This window comes from Tympanuchus pallidicinctus, unplaced genomic scaffold, assembly GCF_026119805.1.
Source record: "Tympanuchus pallidicinctus isolate F22 unplaced genomic scaffold, pur_lepc_1.0 scaffold8, whole genome shotgun sequence".
NCBI lineage: Eukaryota > Metazoa > Chordata > Aves > Galliformes > Phasianidae > Tympanuchus > Tympanuchus pallidicinctus.
In genome coordinates, this window is record NW_026294802.1 from 5,933,057 (window position 1) to 5,951,690 (window position 18,634).

Below are 18,634 nucleotides of genomic sequence, written 5' to 3' on the forward strand. Positions count from 1 at the left end.
ATTTTGTGTCAATCAGGTCAAACTAACCAACGCCAAGGTGTTCTTTGCTCCAAAGACCCTGCTCCCTTCATAATCAGATTAATTTCCACAAACTTTTCCATTCTCATAAAAAAATCTTTCATTTTTCTCATGTATGACAGTTCCATAAAAATGCTGATTTGCAAAAATACTATCCTCACATGTATCTCTAAATCTTACAAAGAAAAAATCACTACTCCAACATTTTTCTAGTTGCAGTTCAGCTTTCAAAATCTAAGGTCCAACCAAGCAGTCGTTTCTATGCTCTTAATAATAAATAAGCAAATAAGTAAATAAATAAATAAATATATAAGTAGACTGAAGTTAGAATGTTAAAAAAAGTTAAATCTACAAATTAATATTCAGTTCTCTTCAAGTTTTTATATCAGCTCACTCAGCTGATGACTTCATGTAGTTTCTTTCCATATGTATTCCAATAAATGAATTGCATTGTTTATGAAATTATTACATTTCAATTACTTTTTCCACATATTTATACAAAGCACAACTCAAATTCATTTTGGACATCTAATTTGAGGTAACAAGTGAGGGACCAGAGACACGAACTATGTATTCAGTTAAAAGTACTTCAAACAAATCTCACACTGTCATACTAAATCAAGAAACATAAAGAAGTTTTTTTGTAACCACAGCTTTTGTTTATGTTTTTGAATGCCTAAAATTCATAAAGTAGTTTATGTTACATCCGAGCATATATTCACACCTACAGTTTGGCCTGATTAAAGACTGAATATGGGATGCAAAATGCACACAGCAAACAGGCTCTACTGAAGTGCCAGATACATCGGCTTGGGAGACCCTTACATTTCTGTGGCGCTACAGCGACCTCCACAGAAGTCCACATAGACACATTTACTGTCCATAATGACACACCCACATCTGTTGTTCAGTGTCACGCAGAGATAGTGACACTGAAGAAAAACTGCTATCAAATACATCTGCTGGCCTTGGTGCACATGGTAGCTATGCCAGACAGTTTAATGAGTTCCTGTAGGTGCAGCAGGCATCCTGATTGCTGGAATATTATAACTGCATAGATCCAGTCACGGGACCTCTTCCATAAAGGCTGAACTAAGACCCAGTGAAGCCTGTAAGGTCCTACTCAGCCAATGTGGCTTCAGAGGATATTTGATCAGTGTTTCCACTTTGTTCAAAGAAAGAACTTCAAATAGTCAAAATGTGACAGTAATTACTGCTGTTTTCTTTTTCTTTTTCTTTTTCTTTTTCTTTTTCTTTTTCTTTTTCTTTTTCTTTTTCTTTTTCTTTTTCTTTTTCTTTTTCTTTTTCTTTTTCTTTTTCTTTTTCTTTTTCTTTTCTTTTCCTTTTCCTTTTCCTTTTTCTTTTCCTTTTTCTTTTTCCTCTTTTTCTTCTTTTTCTTCTTCTCCTTCTTCTGCTTCTTCTTCTTCTTCTGCTCCTTATTATTTCTTTGTTTCTATCTCCTTCTCTATTTCTCTCTCACTTCCTTTCTTTCTTTATTTCTTTCTTTCTCATGCAGTGTTCAGCTTGAAGTGTTATCTTGAGAAGCCATATAAAATTTAGTTCAATTTAGATGAGATTTACAAGAGCCATATATGACTATTTGCTCTCTCTCAGAAGAATTAAGCATCCAAATCTGCAGTGGTTTTGAATTGCTTTAGGGAGTGTTCTTTTTGATTTCTATATCTATTCAAATATATTGGATCTGATACTGGGTATGTACCAGAGAGAAAACAGGTGAGTGAATTTTTTGAGAAAGGATTATATTTGGCTCAAGTCAACTTCATTCACAAGGTAAGAAATTATTATAAATTGTAATATAGGACTTAGAATAGGAAAAAATGCATTTTAATACAAAAATATGGATGCAGTTCATCTGTGGAATCCAAACCTGTTTATGTAGATGTGAGTTACATGGGAGCACTGGATACTGAACCTGATGAATCCGCTCTTGTTCCCTAGGGTGTAAGTGGTGGTTTTGGTGATGAACAAGATCCCTGGCTATCAAAACTGGTTGCTCGGCCAGGTAACTGCAAGAAAAACAGTTTGCAGATGTAAGATCAAAATCTAAGGAATTTTAAAGGTTTTAATGTTACAGTGCTGTAACATGCCGTATCCTCATGAAAATGTTTGATATGGCAGATATAATAAGCAACAAACCTAAGCAACCAGACATACGTTGTGCAGAGGGTATTATAGCAGTGTGATACAACAATGATGTGCTGATCTTCATGATTCATAGAAGCACATAAATGGGAGAGAGAAAATAACCCTAAACATGCAATACACTCCGGAGGAGAAAATTGTGCTACTTCTTACCTCTACCAAAGGATGCCAGTGAGTTATTGGTTTACGTGGGTAAGCCAACATTTCGTTCCAGTGATCTCTTCCAAGCCCTTCAGCATCTATTCCTGTCCGGCATACTCCAATGACCTCATTGTGCCCTACGCTGAGAATTGTAAAGAAAGATAATTATTTTTGAATGCAGTTTTAATAACATTTGATGTATAATTCAGGTTAGTAGTTTCATGCAACATAGAATATATGTCCAAGATTTTCCTGGTATTTATTACAGATATTAGTTTTAGTGGATTTGTGGCAATAAGAAATTCTATAATACCATCCAAAACCTTCAGCCACTCCCAGACTATTTCTAGGAACTATAAAAACAGTGATGAAGACTTAACCTTTGCCATTACAATTTTACAGACCAAAACACTCAAGGAGAGCACGCTCAAGTTTTATTGTACAGGAAGGTGATGGAAGATGCCAGAGAATAAATTCTTACTCCAGATGTTTCAGATGTAATTCACACTACATATCCTAGATCTAATTAATATCATTGGAATTTCTGCTAAAAATGTGAAAGACAAGGTGTTATAGCAGTGAAGGGTTTACCTTAGTATTTCAGAATTCCCAGCAGTGTCATAGACTTGCTGAAGGAACCCAGAAAGTCCTTTTCCTTACCTCCCTACAAGTACCTGAGACTAACATTTCCTACTTTCCATTTAGTCAACGTTTTGAAGGGAGCAGATGGAGAATACTGGAGGAGCACAAGTTGCTCTACATTTCTCCCCCAGTGGTGTTGCAGTATCCCTTTCACATCTGAACCTCTTCCTAACAGAATTTATAGAAGCAGAATCAAATCTGATGGTGAGCAAAGATAATCTGACGTTTTGTATAAGTAAACTGGACTTTCACTGTTTATTTGCCCTGCAATCTCAAGAGCTCATTATTAATAGCCCTGGAAGGAAGCAGACTTGGATCAGACACAGTACTGTCAGTTACAGTCTAGTTTACTTTGCAATATTTGAGCTGCTTTGAGTAGGAGTCTCCTCAATTCTCAGTAAGGATACAGATTAGTTGAAGCTAAGATATGTAATCAGTGAGGGATGAACTAAAGGATTCATCCAAATAATTAATTGTGGCTTAATTCAATGAGGTAATTAGGTACCTAACTCTTTCTTAGGCATCTAAACTTCCATTGATTTTAGATACCTGGCATTTAAATAGAAACTGGAGGCACAAGTGTCTTTTAAACCAGGAGCCACAACTGACAAACTTTTACATTGTATAGCATCTAGACGGGGACAGAAATGCATGTCACTGCTAGAGGCAGGCAAGGAGTTCTGTCCAAGCTTCTTCCTTACCACAGACTTCATGGACTGAGTTCTAAAAGTAGTGGAAGCTTAAAACCTCTTCAGGAAAGGCACAAATTATTTTTTGTGACACTGACTTACTCGAAAGTTCAGGGAGGTAGAAATCAGTTGCTTGCAATGATCAGATAATGTCTAACTGAAGATTAACGTTTGGAGAGAAAACATTGCTTACCGATCGTAATCCATCACTGCAATTGAGAGGCTGACCTGGTCCACATTCTCTGGAGGGATATCAAAGATGATGGCCTCGTTATAAACGGGATTGAGTGTATTCTTCTTTGTGGTTGTTTTCCGCTTTTTCAGTCTTCGACCCTCACACATCAGTGACACCTTGACATATGGATCTAAGTAACAGACAATAAGTTGTGTGTACTTGGACTCAAAGCCATTCATACATGTAGCATATATACAATATTTCTGTAGGTATGTCATACTTATAAGACATAAAATGCAATATCTTTAGTGACCTTGGGAATCCATGCTTCCAATGCTCTGTCAATGCGATGGAAAGGTATAAACTTTCTGAATGGATGTGCCAAACACTACACCAAAGATAGCAGATATGAAGGCTGCCCCAAAAGTAATTTCTCCTATTTTATTATGTTGGGCCTTGATGTCAGAGACAGACGTTGGTGGTATGGCAGCAGAGATTGAACCTTCCTGACAATATCCTACTACATTTTATTGCTCTGCAACAGATAGCAGCAGAGAGGAAGGCTGGCAAAATGGCATCTGACATGGAAGTGTGTAAGAAACAACGGTGCTTTATTGTGAATTCCATGCAGAAAAAAACCACACCCATTGAAATACATCAGTACTTGCTGAACATTTACAAAGACCAAACATCAGATGTGAGAACAGCGAGGAAGTAGGAGGTGCATTTCAGCAGTGATGCTGTTACAGCAGCTATGAAACTGTGGGTAACTTCTGCTGGTGCAGATATTTATAAGCATGGAATGGAGGCTCTTTTTCATTGTTGACAAAAATGGGCAGCTAATGGTGGAGACTATATTGAAAAATAGCGTTTTGTAACTGAGAATTTGCTCTATCAAATAGTGTTATTGTGATCTTTGTAGCTGTTGTAGTTTCCATGGAAATAAATAGGAGGCTGTACTCTCAGTGTGACATACATAGGTGCTATACTCATTCTGATGCTACTTCCATTCAGAACCATGCTAAACATGCAGTAAAAGAAGAGGTTGTTTTTGTCTCTTTTCTGAGTAAGCTCTGCTATGCTGCTTAAAAAAGAAGTAGATTCACCTGATGCACCAGTTATATCCATTGCTTTGAGATTTCTGCATTTGATGACTGTTAATGTCATTCTCCCCGCAGTAGGCAAATAACAAAGGGAAAACATGATCTCACCCAAATCTATGCTTTCCTGGAAGAGAAAAGCAATTATTAGAAATCTAATCACACTGCCAACAATTCAGTTCATACCATGCTGAAATTCAGAAATATTTTTACCATGAAGAGAAACATCTTTTGATATGAATGAAGAGAACCAGAAAACAAGAATATTTGGAGCATACAGAAAGAGTACCAATAGGATAATATTTTAATGACAGGATCTAGAGTTACTAAATGGAGAATTTAAATCAAAAACATAGCCAAATTTTTCTGGAATTCCTGGCATTCATGTTGAATTCACAGTTAGAAAAGCTGCTGAATGTAGAATTTCACACTCTTCTTTTGGAAAAAACTCAGATTGCATTATACCCAGTATAAAGAAATCAAGTGGGATATTTAGATCACTTAGATTTCCTTGCATTTTAGCCACTGAAATGAATGCAGCAGTTTTATTCATTCACATATGTAGGTATCTGAAAGGTTCATCCTCACTGAGAGCTTCAAAAAAATGAATGTGCTTCTAAATATTACTAGCCTTATTGATTTTACTCTGTTTAGTGGATGACTTTGTTTCAGAAGAAGATAAAGCAAAGGAGTAGCACCTCAAACTTTCCTGCCTCAAGGACAACTTCCAGGAGGATCTTACACTAGGACAGATAGAAAAGAAAGGATCTTGATGATACTCATGGAGAAACAGTATCTATGCTGTGACAATGTGTTGTAAATTAAAAAAAAAAATGCTATATAGTTCAGATACAACAACATCTGATGAATGGGATCTAAGGAAGAGAGTTATTTTTTATTTTTTTTTCCTCAATTATATACAAGAACATATAATTTCCTAATATCATGCAAGTTTAGCTCTTCAGATATTATTTATATTCTGAATTATTCCTGTTCTTTTAAGATAGTAAATAACTTCCTACTCCTCCTCCTCAAACAAGCAAACATAATTAACCCTACTACAACATGCTAAGAACAAGTCAGGATTTTTAAATAATAGCTTGTAAAGATCTTATAAGGCTGTCAGCTCAGTAAGGCAGCAATTCTCAAGCATGCTCGTATGATCTTGAAGGATTATTTTTAACTTCACTAAAATGCTTATTTTTAATTCACAGCTTTAGTATTTTATCTGTCAGACCAGCAACTACCCTGAGATTACAAATTTGAGTTGAGCTGGATTTATGTTGCAGCTGATCTAACATCAGAAGGTGAGCATGATATATTTTTAAATGATGCATGGTGAAATAATTGCTGCTGGGTAGATGACAAACATGTTGCTTATAGCTGTGAGTCAGAGTGAGGATTTTTCACATTGTTCAGCTATATATATGAAGTCTTACTAGCTTCCCTTGGGTTAATGCTTAAACCTGAAATAGATACTTCAAATCTTTCTTGAATAAAGATGGACTTAATCACATGCATAGGTAGTTTTTATTCTTTTTTTTCCCTGCACTGTGAACTCTAGATAGAAGAATGTAATTTTAAAATAGCTTTAAAATCTCTGTTGCACTGTTAATAAAAGATTGACTTTTGTGTAGGTTGGTCAGTTCACAAGTTCAGTCATCTTGCTGTGATTCTGTTCTAAGTATTAAGAGTGCTGTGCATGTGTACCCATGCATTCTCCATGGGTAGATTTCATGCTTGTCAGGGTTTCTCAGGATTTCAAAATTATTTAGCTCATCCAGTCTACATAATGGAGTCATTTTGTACCCCCCTTTGTCCAGTTTCTTACTTAGCCACACGAACTGCACAATTTTGTACCACAGAATACCCACACAGATAGTAAACAAATTCACTTTTTTTAATTGCAAAAAAACTTGAACAAATGAAGTGTAATCCTTTTCAATTATTTATTAAAGTGATAGTTGCCCTGTGTTATACTTAACAGGTTTGTCATGTGTGGAATCCGTGTTTTAAACACAGCTTCTGTTGCTACCATTACTTTCTGAATTCAGACTGATCACTGGTCCTCATATACGTATATGAAAGACATCCCATCCTTTTCTTTGAAAAGAAAATGCACTTCCCTCACATTCAGCTATTCAAAGTGTGAAGCCTGAGTTGAGGGAGGTGACGAGGATGGGTTCGGTCATGGAGCACAGTGAGAAGATCATGAAAAAGACTAAGAGGTCATAAATTCTTCCTCCAGAGAGTTGATTTGTGTAGGTGAATAGGGAGAAAATAATTTTTTTCCAAGATGGGAGAATGTACTTGAATCTTCTATTATTACATTCTGAAGATAAATTGTATACACTCAGAAATTTGAGTGAAATTAAATGATAAACAACAGTTCATACAGGACTATTTACCATAATTTAAGTGTTTTTAAAAAATGCACTGCTTAAAACACTTGCAAAGCTCCATGTGGCGGTTAATCTATTAATGGTGATTGATCTATTAATCTATCTATTAATCTAAGACTTATGAAAACCATCAGAGCTGAACAAAATGACAATGACTTGATACTAATGCTCAGCCCTTTTTCTTTCCTTTCTAAACCTTGCGTACTGAATATATATATTATCTCAGAAAAGAACTTGTAAAATTTCCTGCAATCAAACATAGTGTTTTTGACCACAAAATGATAAGCAACATGCCTAATGCAACATAATGCCTGGATAACGAACGAAGGTGAGGTTTTCAGCCCACACATCAGGCCATGAAAAAGGGTGTATTGAAGTTACCAGAGCTCTGTTATACTCTTCAGTTTGAGGTAATAAGGGATGATTTTTTCCCAGGGAAAAGGCTCTCTACTATTCCACTATTTATTCAGGCATCCCTTGAGACCTATGGTCTATATCTGGGGAAAAGGTGGCTCACTTCACCCTGAAAAATCTGATTTTCATATGGCAGAATAATACTCATGCTACTACCTGTGCTATGAAAACAGGTAAATTCTGCAGTAAGCTAGAACACATACTATTTCAGATAAACACCCTTGTCTATGTCAAAGACATTTATCAGCATATTGTCATAAGATCAGAAAGCTAAAAATAAAATCAGTAGCTACACAGCACTGATCTGCAGACACCATGTAACTCTCCTGGTAAAGAGAACCGGCTGTGATAGACTATTACCAGCGGTTAAGAGTTCCCATGGTCCTCTGAGGTCAAATACAAATCATTTCAGAATCCTTTGAAACAATTCTGATGCTTTTCTCCTTGTGATTTGATACTAGTTGCAGCATTTGCACATTTACTTATTTATTTACTTATTAATCTATTGTAGTGTCTTTTTGATTAGCAAGGAATTGAAATTCCTAATACTTTTACTAAATTTCTGTTCTGAATATCTGTTAAGACTGGTAGTCTTTCTTCATACTTGTGTGAATTCTTATAGTTATATTTTATGGTTATAACTGTAAAAGTTATGTTAAGACCTCTAGAAATTATCAGGCAACTGAAAACTAAGATATTAAAAGTAATATAACTAAAATACATATTCTTTGGAACTCAGGGTGAAGCCCAAGAATCTTGAACTTTTAAATTTTCTTTTGAAAGGTTAAGGATAAAATTACATATATATACATAAGCACCAGAGAGTGGGCACCACATGAAATGGCTGGGATATCACACATTTTATTTTGTTTTTCATAACTTGTGTGCTAGAGGGCCATGAATTTGGAGATGAATACACAAGTTCAGACATAGGTAATGAACAAAGTAAGTCAACATATAAACTTTTTCTGAAAGCCTTTGTCTATCAAACTGACTATCATGAGTAACATTTTTGAACACCTTGGGTACTTAAGTATTATTTCTTTTAATTGAGATATAAAAATAGGATTTAAATTACTTCAGAATCCTATTGCTCTAGAAAATTTGTATTTCTCTCACTGTATAATACACTAGGTAATTAAGTTCACACAATTCATCTGACAGGAACCCTTTAGTTTGAGTAAATCTACCAAAGCTGAGGTACAGACAACATCATTAACTACATCTGCACTGCAATCCACTTCAAAAAACCATGATTCAGAGCACACAGGCCCGGAACCAGCAGCAGCATCTCATGCAAATCTGAACTATCCTTTAGACTGCTTTACATGTATCACATATTCTCCTATAACTTTTGTTATAGCAGTACCTATGTAACTCTCATGACATTTTCTCTCTTTTCTTGGCCCATTTTGATATTTTTTTCTTTTTAAACTATACTCAGATTTTGATTAACAACAGTTATGCAGATTCTTGTAATCATTATCCGCCCCATCAAATTACATTAAGAGGTACAAAACCCAATAAGCAAAGAATAAAAACTACCAGCATCAAGCACAGCTGCACTAATACAGAAAGAAGCATTTGATGGTACTGCATATCTTTTTTTTTCTTTTTTTTTTTTTCTTCCCCATTTATTTTCCTTTTGTGTATGGAAGACATAATAGACAACTAAGGAACTGGAACGGTGCTAAGCCCTACACCAGTTTCAGTTATTCTTATGGCTCCCAATCTATCTATTCAATCCATTTTCTGTTACAGCAGTGCTAGAACAAAACAGAGGAAACAGACTATAAGTATGTCTGTTAGCTACACAGATTAATTTGATTTTTTAGATACAGAATGTAAATTCTTTTTTGAATACCATAATTATCAACCACCCCATAGTGGATATGCTAACCAGTTACCAAGTATCTGTACACATTCATTATTCTATGTCTTCTTGGGATATCAGCCCAGAGGTTGGCAAAGTTGGACAAAAAATCATTCTTATTCTATTACTTTGTCATCAGACCCACCAGAGAGCAGTACTCACATCTTCACACTTAGTTCTATGCAAGCATTTCTACAGAAATGCTCCCCAGTTATGTCATAGAAAGAGTAGAGCATTGTAAAGAGAAGTTTGAAACCTTTGCAGAGGAGCACAAATTAGCCCAATCAAGTTTTTTAGTTGTTGCTGGACAAAATTCTGCTGTTGCTCATAGAATCGTAGAATAGCTCAGGTTGGAAAAGACTTTAAAGATCATCGAGTCCAACCACGATTAATCATTCTGATTAATTTGTCCAGTCTTGACATTAAATTTAATCAGAGATAACATTTAGCTAAGAATACCTACAAATCCAGTGAGAAAGTTAGGAGGAGATGATATCATGTTCAGGGTGGTTTCCTTTCACAGATTGCCACCATATCCTAAACTGAATGAGAAAAATTATTTACTAGTTATGTTGCCAATGAGAGAATCTACATAGTGTCCTGCTGATATGTGAAATAAAGTGTCTTTTTACAATAATTTTGTAATAATAATAATTGGTCATAGATGTATTCTTGCCATTTGTTTAGGTGGTGCTTGTTCCTTGCCTTTCCTTTTTCAAGTTTTGCAATTCAAATAAAATCTTAACAGCAACTCAATATAGATTATTACAAAGAACAATCTAAATGTTACTAGAACTCAAAATTGCATATACTTATATTGGTACTAGTGTGTCTTTTACTTCTCTTGTTAAAATAGCAGTGATTTGCAAAATGAATACTGCTCTAGAAATTGAATTTCCTATGAACCATCCATGTTAATTTCATGGTCATAATCTTCAATAATTAATAATTTTGATTTTTAATCTCTATGTTACTATTGAGGACTACTTTCCCAATAGTTCTAATTTAAATGGTGTTTTAATGATCACAAGAGTTGATTACAAGAGAAAATTCTTAGATTGGCATTAATTTATTTTACACCTAAAGAAATGATTTACACATTTTCTCTTTCCATTTTCCTGCACTATGTTGAGTGAGTGCCTGTACTAAGCAGTAATCACTTTCTAGTTATCATAGAAATTATTCAGACACATTTCTGAATTCTTAGCTGTTCAGACATATTAAAAACTATCTTTATGTACAATATGTAATAATAATAATAATAATAATTAATAATAATAATCAAGCAGTGGCAGAAATTAGACCTTCGGACTTTTTGAATACTGTTTTCTCATCTATACATTTTGAATTTGATGCTATTTATGCCAGCACAGACATTGTCAAAATTGCATGATGTCTGCATAGGACAGCTAATTCTACCATCTCTCAATGGGATTTCACTTTGGAAATCTTGTCCTCATGGCTAATATTTACTTCCCTCTTCTGTTATTCTTTGGATACAAAATTCAGCTCTTTTTCTTCTTCCCAGCACCACTTATTGATTGAGTGGGTCTCCTGGAAAATGAATCAATGAGATTTGTGTTTGTTCTTGCCTCTGTAGAAGATGGTATAGAGACATTGGTGTCTGTTGCTTCATAATGACTGCGTCTTCCTCTTCAGGAGGCCTAATGTTTGTTTTAGCCCGATGTCCTGATTGCTCTGGGTAGGAGTAGTTTCTGATTGTGATTCTGATCACAGAAGGAGGACTCCCTGAGACAGCAGTTAGGATCTTGCAGGCTGAATGCTCCCAACAGGAGACCAGGAAGCCTCCTGGGTGCTGGTTTTGTCAATCCTTCTGTACCTAAATATCTGCCTTATGCATGTAGAGGGTAGTTTCATCCTTCTCACCAGCAAGGAAGCTCAGAACACCTAGGAACACAGATACTTGTGCGATCTAAACGTGGTGTCCACTGGCAGGTGAATGGAACAGTAACTAAGTAACTTCAGATATATTCATCTGAAAGAGCAATGAATTGATTGCTAAGAGAAAATCAGTAGCAAGAAATTCAGAGGTCACTTGAAGCCCAGCTACCACCTGGACGCAGAAATAGTAGTTTCCTCAGGGTAAACCACCCTCTTCATTCATCTAATATCTCTTACATTTAAAGTAGATCAAAAGTAGTAGTTAGCTTTTAGAATATTCAAATGATCTGTTGTTTCAAATGAAAAGAAATATTCAACAACTGAAGCTGCTTTCAGGGGCTAGTAAGAAACCCATTCTTTCTCAATTGTCTTTTCTGGCTACGAACTGGGATGAAAGCAGTCCCAAACCTAAATAAAAAACCTAAGCACTTTTCCTATAAAGACTGACCAGAGTATTCTCTCATTAGTAGAGCAGTAGGTAATCACATGGATCTTTTATATTATCAGGATAGATTGGAAATGGCAAGTGCCAGCTATTCTTGGCTATAAAGGCACTGTTACTATTACAGAAGTAAAAAATGTTTCTGTGCTTACAAGACTTTACTCTTTCACATGCATTCAACATTATTTCACAGCTTTTATGGACATTTCCTGAAATGGTAAGGTAAAACCATTCTGATGAGGATGGCTAATTGCATGGCATAGTCCCCTACATTGCCGGTAATAAAACAGCTCCTGATAGTTCCGCTCTTTGAATGTCAATAAATAAGATAATCCAAATAATGTGGCCTAAAGGTTTGACTACATAAGAGAAATTGTTATTAGCTCTGTACCACTATTGCATTACTCAGTCCAGTATGCTACTTTTATCCACTTATAAAATTGTAAACTACAGGGAAAACTAAGGAAAGCTGCAATAGCCCTGGGTAAATGGGCTTCAATTGTGTTTGATTTACTTTCCACCTATATTTTGGGCAATGACATCAGAGGCAGATGTTTCCAAAGCAGTCCATCAATTTTCAAATAAGAATCAGAAGTTGATGAACTTTCACATCCAGAAAATATTAGATCATTTCAAGAAGTGTCCTTTTTGCCTAAATGTTTTAATGATACTAAGTACTGGCACTTAAATTCTTGTTAGCAATTCAAATTTTCTTTTTCTGTTGATTTAAAAAAAACAAAACAAAACAAACAAAAACGTACAGTATATAGGTAATAACAAACTTCAGAAATATATGCAAAGCTTGCAAGCACTTTACAAAAAAAGAAGATAGATATGTTGACTAAACAGTTCATGTGATATTGTTTGTCTTGGATGCTATGAAATAGTTTCCTACAGTGCACTAAGAATTACAGTATACCAGTATACTGCACAACCTTTGCAGGTGGTCCAAAGCTGCCTCTGGTTTGTCTTTTAATTCAATCAATCAAACGAACCAAGTAAATAATGGATTATTTATTGAAAGTTCAACCACCCATGTTGAAGCAAAACTGGGGGGTATTAATATCATCAGATATCTAGAATACTTCTTTTCCACAGCCAATTTTACACCAAATTTATTTTGGTAATTTAACATTAAAAATGAAAATGCTTTAGCACTTACAACAGGTACATGCTACATATTATACAATAGCTGCAGGTTTCCAACAGAACACATAACAGAGAAACAATGATATGAATGAAAAATTAAAGGAACAAAATACAAAATACAAATACAAAAGATGAATAAATATCAACGGTTGAAAACTATAAAACTGAGTATGTGAGGTACCAATCCTGCACTTCATTAAGTCATTTCAAATAACTACTGTGAGAGGAAAAAAAATAAGGATTCAAATTGTGGTTTACCACATAGTCATTGGTTTTACGGCCAAAAGGATTCAATGCATCCACTCAGACTCACCTTCCCCTGGTTGTGTGTTTCCTCTACCAAATAAAAACTCCTTACAGATGTGCGAGCAAAGCCTCTAAAGATGTCTGCCTGACAGCCTTTACACAGTGGAGAATCTCCTGATCTGCCGCAGCAACTTCCTTCACAGTAAAATTTTGTAGTTCATTTCTCTGGTAATTCTGTCTAGTGGATCTTCAACTCCTAGATTGTGTCATAAAAATAAGCTTTTTCCAAGTAGACAATAAGAATGTTTTTAAGTTCATTATATCTTCTGAAGAGAAAATCCTGGACTATGGAAGAGATGCAGAAGACAAAAAGCTGAAGAGAAGCCACTTCTGCTGTACTTTTTAAAGTTTTGGACCAATTATTTGATCCACCACTTCTACCATTTTCTACTACTTATCATTTAGCAAAAGTATGAGCAAACCACTGGTGCAGAAAGCATATCTGAACAGTAAATCTGCAAACTTCATACAACATACAACAAAACAGAGCAAAGGTGAGGAAGGAAAAAACATGAGGGAAATATATTTGTATGTGGGTATCTTGATTCCTCCTTACAGTGAAAGTGCTTTCCTGTTGAGAACCCCAGTTTTCTTTTTTTCTTTTTCTTTTAAATTACAAGTTTTTTATGAAAATCAAAATATGCCTGCCTTGGATATAGTTATTTTTTTACTTATTGCAAAACCATGTAGATCATGTTTTTCAAGGCTTGATCCAAGTTCCATTGACTCTGGCAAGTGTTAGTTATTTAATAGCTAGTTAGTGACTCTGGGAAACTTTAGATCTGGTACGCAGTACTGTAATTCCCCACTGACTAGCATCTTACGTGCTGTTTCTTGCTGTGCAGGATTGGCTCCCTCATCTTACAGTTTCTGAAATGTCAGAATTAGCAACCTTTATTACTAACCGAATTTTAATCTACATGAAACAGCAGAAGTAAAACACAAGCCAGCACATTGCACATATAGTAACAGGACACCTTATAGGAGGGCTCCATTTTGACAGGATTAAAAAAAAACAAAAAACAAAAAACAAAAAACAATTACACCAGTTTATTACATAATTTGCTGAGAATTAGGTGAAGTGTGTGAAAGTGCGTACAGTCACTGAATGCTTGAAAATACTTTGTGTGCATGTGTTTACTGTTAATGATGTAGGGAAAATTTATGCACTTGGAATACTATAAGCTACAGTGGCAGAAAGGCTGAAATCCAAATGCTAGATGGTTTATCGTAAACTTCATACAGATTAAAATGGGCAGAACAAACTAAGCACTGCAACTGTGTGTACTAACTCTTAGTGAAGAAGAAACTTTGATTAGAATACAGTGCCAAGATTAGCAGACTTTTTCTTCCAGATGTATATTAGTCTCTCTATAGTATATCTCTCTCTCAACAGCACCATCTGCTATGCCATTTCAATCTGCCTAAAATGATGGGACAGTCCAGGGATTCTAAATTACTGAAATCTAATTGTAAGCTAAAGACACACTCGTCTGTTGCAAAAAAACAGTAAGCATATAAATTATTACTAAAGTATTAGAGATAATACCAACACTAGAAGAAATATATATGCATATAAGTATATATATATACAAATATAAAAATATTAGTACTATATTATCTCAAGGCCTTAAACACAGATTTAACTTAAAGATTGAGAACATCATCCTTAAGTTGAAATCTGAGTTTGATCAAACAAAGCATACAGAGATGTGTTTTTCTGGAGCTGTGCCAGAGACTGTTCACAGCAATTTGGTAAACCTCATAGTTGAAATAAATAATTATTTTCCTGAATTCACTACTGAAAATTGTCCTCATTATGTTCTGCTGTCTGGTCTTCTCCTTTCTCAGGAAATATGTCACTCATGCTCAAACTAGTGAGCAAATCCAAGTCCTTCTTGTCCTCTTAGTCATGCACACCTAGATTCCACCATCCAGGTATGCACAGCATGAGAATATTTAAGAGAAGAGATATGGGAAGTCTCTGGCTCTACTGAAGAAATGGTGTGAAGATTCTACCTCTGATGCAATATTTCTTAAAAACCAGGATGACAGACTATTTTGGTTATCTCCACAGAGCAGTGGAGGGGAAAATTTCTATAAAAATAGCATTTTAGTTGAAAATACCAACCAATTCATCAAAACAACCAAACCATCTAAAAACAGTGTTTTGCCATTTCTTCTCAAATTCTAACCAGGGAAGATTTTTAAGTTGATAATGGTTGGGGACTGGTGAGTTTTCTGATGATAGTTTCTCACCAATTCTATGCGTGAATTGTGCGGGCCTTCTTCTCTTGCTTGTAAAAATAAACGACAAATAATTCATATTTCCTAACTCTCCTTGCTTGTGTCTCTTGAGTTTTGCTAGTAACCAACAGCAACAGAGACACATCTACTGGGGGACTCTAAGCTAAGGGCAGCAAGCAAAGAATTTCAAGCATTTTTAGCCTCTCTTGTCTCACAAGTTTCACAAGTATTGAAAATCTGCTAAAAAGAGGAGAATGGGTTCTGTTTCTTAACAGATGATCACTTGGAAGGACAAGGTATTTTCCTACCAAAAAAATATTAATAGTTATTCTTGAACGGTGATTTTTTTGTGACATATTATTTAATTGATAAATCTAATTTACATTTGCACAGTGAGCTATAAGAATGACGATATGTTCCCAGAAGATTATTTCAGTAATTAAATTTTATAGCTTCCTAAGCATCTTTTTCTCTATGCTTAAAGGGAAATATTGACAAGAGTTTAGTTATTCATATATTTATTTATTCCTTCTAGCATCTGCTGATAAGCAGGATGCTCTGCCATGAACTACAAAACGGAAATGAAAATATCACATTAATAGGTTTGGAACACATTACTTACGGTGGTTGCACAGTGGATGTCTTTCCATACATTGGCTTCCCTGGAGAGATCTGAGACTTCAAAAAGGTTATCAAGAATTACTTCCCCAATCATGTCATGTCTAGAAAATCTGTCAAAATCATAAACACTGAAATGCAATTTTCTGTTGCTGAGTTGATCATAGGCTACAGGAAACTGAAAGGTTTCATCAAAGACAGGATTTAATGTCTTTCTGTGAACTCGTGTCTGAAACTTCTTTTTCCTATCTGGAAGCAGATAAATCTTAACGTAGGGGTCAGATGTTCCTGTGAAGTCTTTAGCAGGCAGATCTAAGGCTTTGACAATTGTGACAGCCAAAAGTTCGTTCTCATAATCATACCGGAGAGTGAAATTAAGTTTTCCACATGTTTTCACATCTTCTTGTTGCCCATCGGAATCCACAGACTTCTGTTTGTAGAGTTCTGGTTTTATTCTCCCAATGCTGGTTGTTGTCTCTCCCCTTTGTAAAATTGGATCTGTCCCCATGTTAAAATCAACACTGGACACTTGCATCTGCCTTGGCAAGTGCCTCCTGAAAGAATTGTGCCTGCACACATACACACACAAAATGAGCCATGGTTATCTCCAGGAAAAGACCTGGCTATTACTAAGTAGAAAATACAAGAAGACAAAATTAGTAAGGCTTCCACTCTTCAAAGCAACCAAAAACAAGCCTCAAATGTTTTATAAGTGCTAAAACAACTTTAAGAGGAAATGATTATTCAGAATGAACTTGGCCTGAGAAATGCTCAGTGTCCTGGCATTATATATATTTCTTACCTTGTTTTCAAGCTATGCAGCTGAAAATGAGCTCAGGTTCTTTCATAGAATTCCAGCATTATTTGATCCTACTCTGCTAGGACATGAACAAAATATAGTCATGCAGAAAAAAGCATCACTTACAGACAACAGACCTCCTGTTGTTTGAAGGCACTTTTTGTCTGCTTTCCAATTAAATGTTTACCATGCTTAACAATGACCACTGTGAAAGCCTCAAGGAAGCCATGGAAAGGTATAGACGTTTTCAGCATAGTATTTACCAACCTGAAACACTTTATGTGTACCTACTGGGTATCTGGTGCACTGAGATACAGGTCACTTTATCCTGTAACATTGTTTTGGCTGCAACACATTTCATTTTCAGACAATATTTTACTGTGGCATATTTTTTTTCCTTCTGTTCTCACACTCCTCTGTGTAGCGTATTAGCAAACAGAATCATGTACTACAACCAAAAACTTTAAATCCTCACAAAATGTGTTTAAATCCTCGCAATTCTGAATACTATGTAGTGTATCTGTACTTATTTATGAGATTATCTTGGTGGATGAACACTAGTGGAACTTTCTGCCTTTCCTACAAAGAGTGAAATCAAATCTCTGGTATATCATACATCTTTAAAATAGTATAAAAACATTCGTCAAAAAGCTTCATAGACATAATCATCAGCAGATGCCATTATGACTACATTGTTCAGTTTATTTTTTGGACATTTTCACTTTTCCTTGGTACTTCACTACCCTTACAATCTGCACTGGAAAAGCTCACTACCTCCTCCTGTGAGCATACTCAGTTGCCATTAAAAAACAATTTAATTGTCAGAATTTCCTCTGCTTTTTGCAATCAATTGCTTATTAATGCCAAATGCAGCCTTGCCTTATTGCTTGGTTTCCCTGTGGTGTTGTGTTCTGAAAACAAGAGGTGTCACAGCTGTGTGTTTCTTTCTTTAAATCAGAAATGCAAATTGTCTATTTGGAAGCAACTAGGACTCATTTCATAGATATTATTTGTATTTTTGCTTAAGTGAAGTGGTTGCAGAAGGCACCCAGCACAAAACTACTGCAATTTAGCTGAGCAGAGATACAAGAGGGTAATCTGCAGCCATTAAATAATAGACAAGAATGTTTCCCATTTTGGTTGCTTCAGTACTGCTAGACGTAGTGTGCAGCAAAATTGTGACAGAAGAATAGGGGAGGGAGAACTTCGTAGTTCAAGTTTGAAGTAACTCCAGAAAACACAGATGTTTTGATTTCCAATTTAGATGAACAGTAATACACCTCTCATAATACATTGCAACTTTTCCATATACACACATTATTTATCTGTTACAAGCAGATAAGTTCAAAGACTTCCTCTTCTCTTAAAAGATAAAGCTCCTCAAATTCAAAGTATATGATATTCATGATGGAATGGGAAGGCTCTAACTAGTCATAAAAGCCCAACTATGTTCTTCATGGGGTCCATAAATGCCACTGAGCTTTCATCCACTGGGAATTCTGGTCTCATGGATATGCTAAACACAGGGAAGGAACTCTCCATCCAAAACGTAGT

At 35.4% G+C, this 18,634-nt stretch overlaps 1 protein-coding gene across 1 annotated transcript in view; it reads right to left on the bottom strand.

Annotated features, from left to right (window-relative positions):
* Window positions 1-1,381: 1,381 nt before the first annotated feature.
* SYT10 (synaptotagmin 10) overlaps window positions 1,382-18,634 on the bottom strand; it is a 32,768-nt gene continuing 15,515 nt past the window's right edge. The window contains exons 3-7 of the mRNA XM_052669406.1: window positions 16,286-16,850; window positions 4,935-5,055; window positions 3,847-4,018; window positions 2,335-2,464; window positions 1,382-2,045 (exon numbers count right to left, since the gene is read on the bottom strand). Coding sequence (XP_052525366.1) covers window positions 1,974-2,045; window positions 2,335-2,464; window positions 3,847-4,018; window positions 4,935-5,055; window positions 16,286-16,850 — 1,060 coding nt within the window. The 3' untranslated portion in view covers window positions 1,382-1,973. The remainder of the gene's footprint in view (window positions 2,046-2,334; window positions 2,465-3,846; window positions 4,019-4,934; window positions 5,056-16,285; window positions 16,851-18,634) is intronic.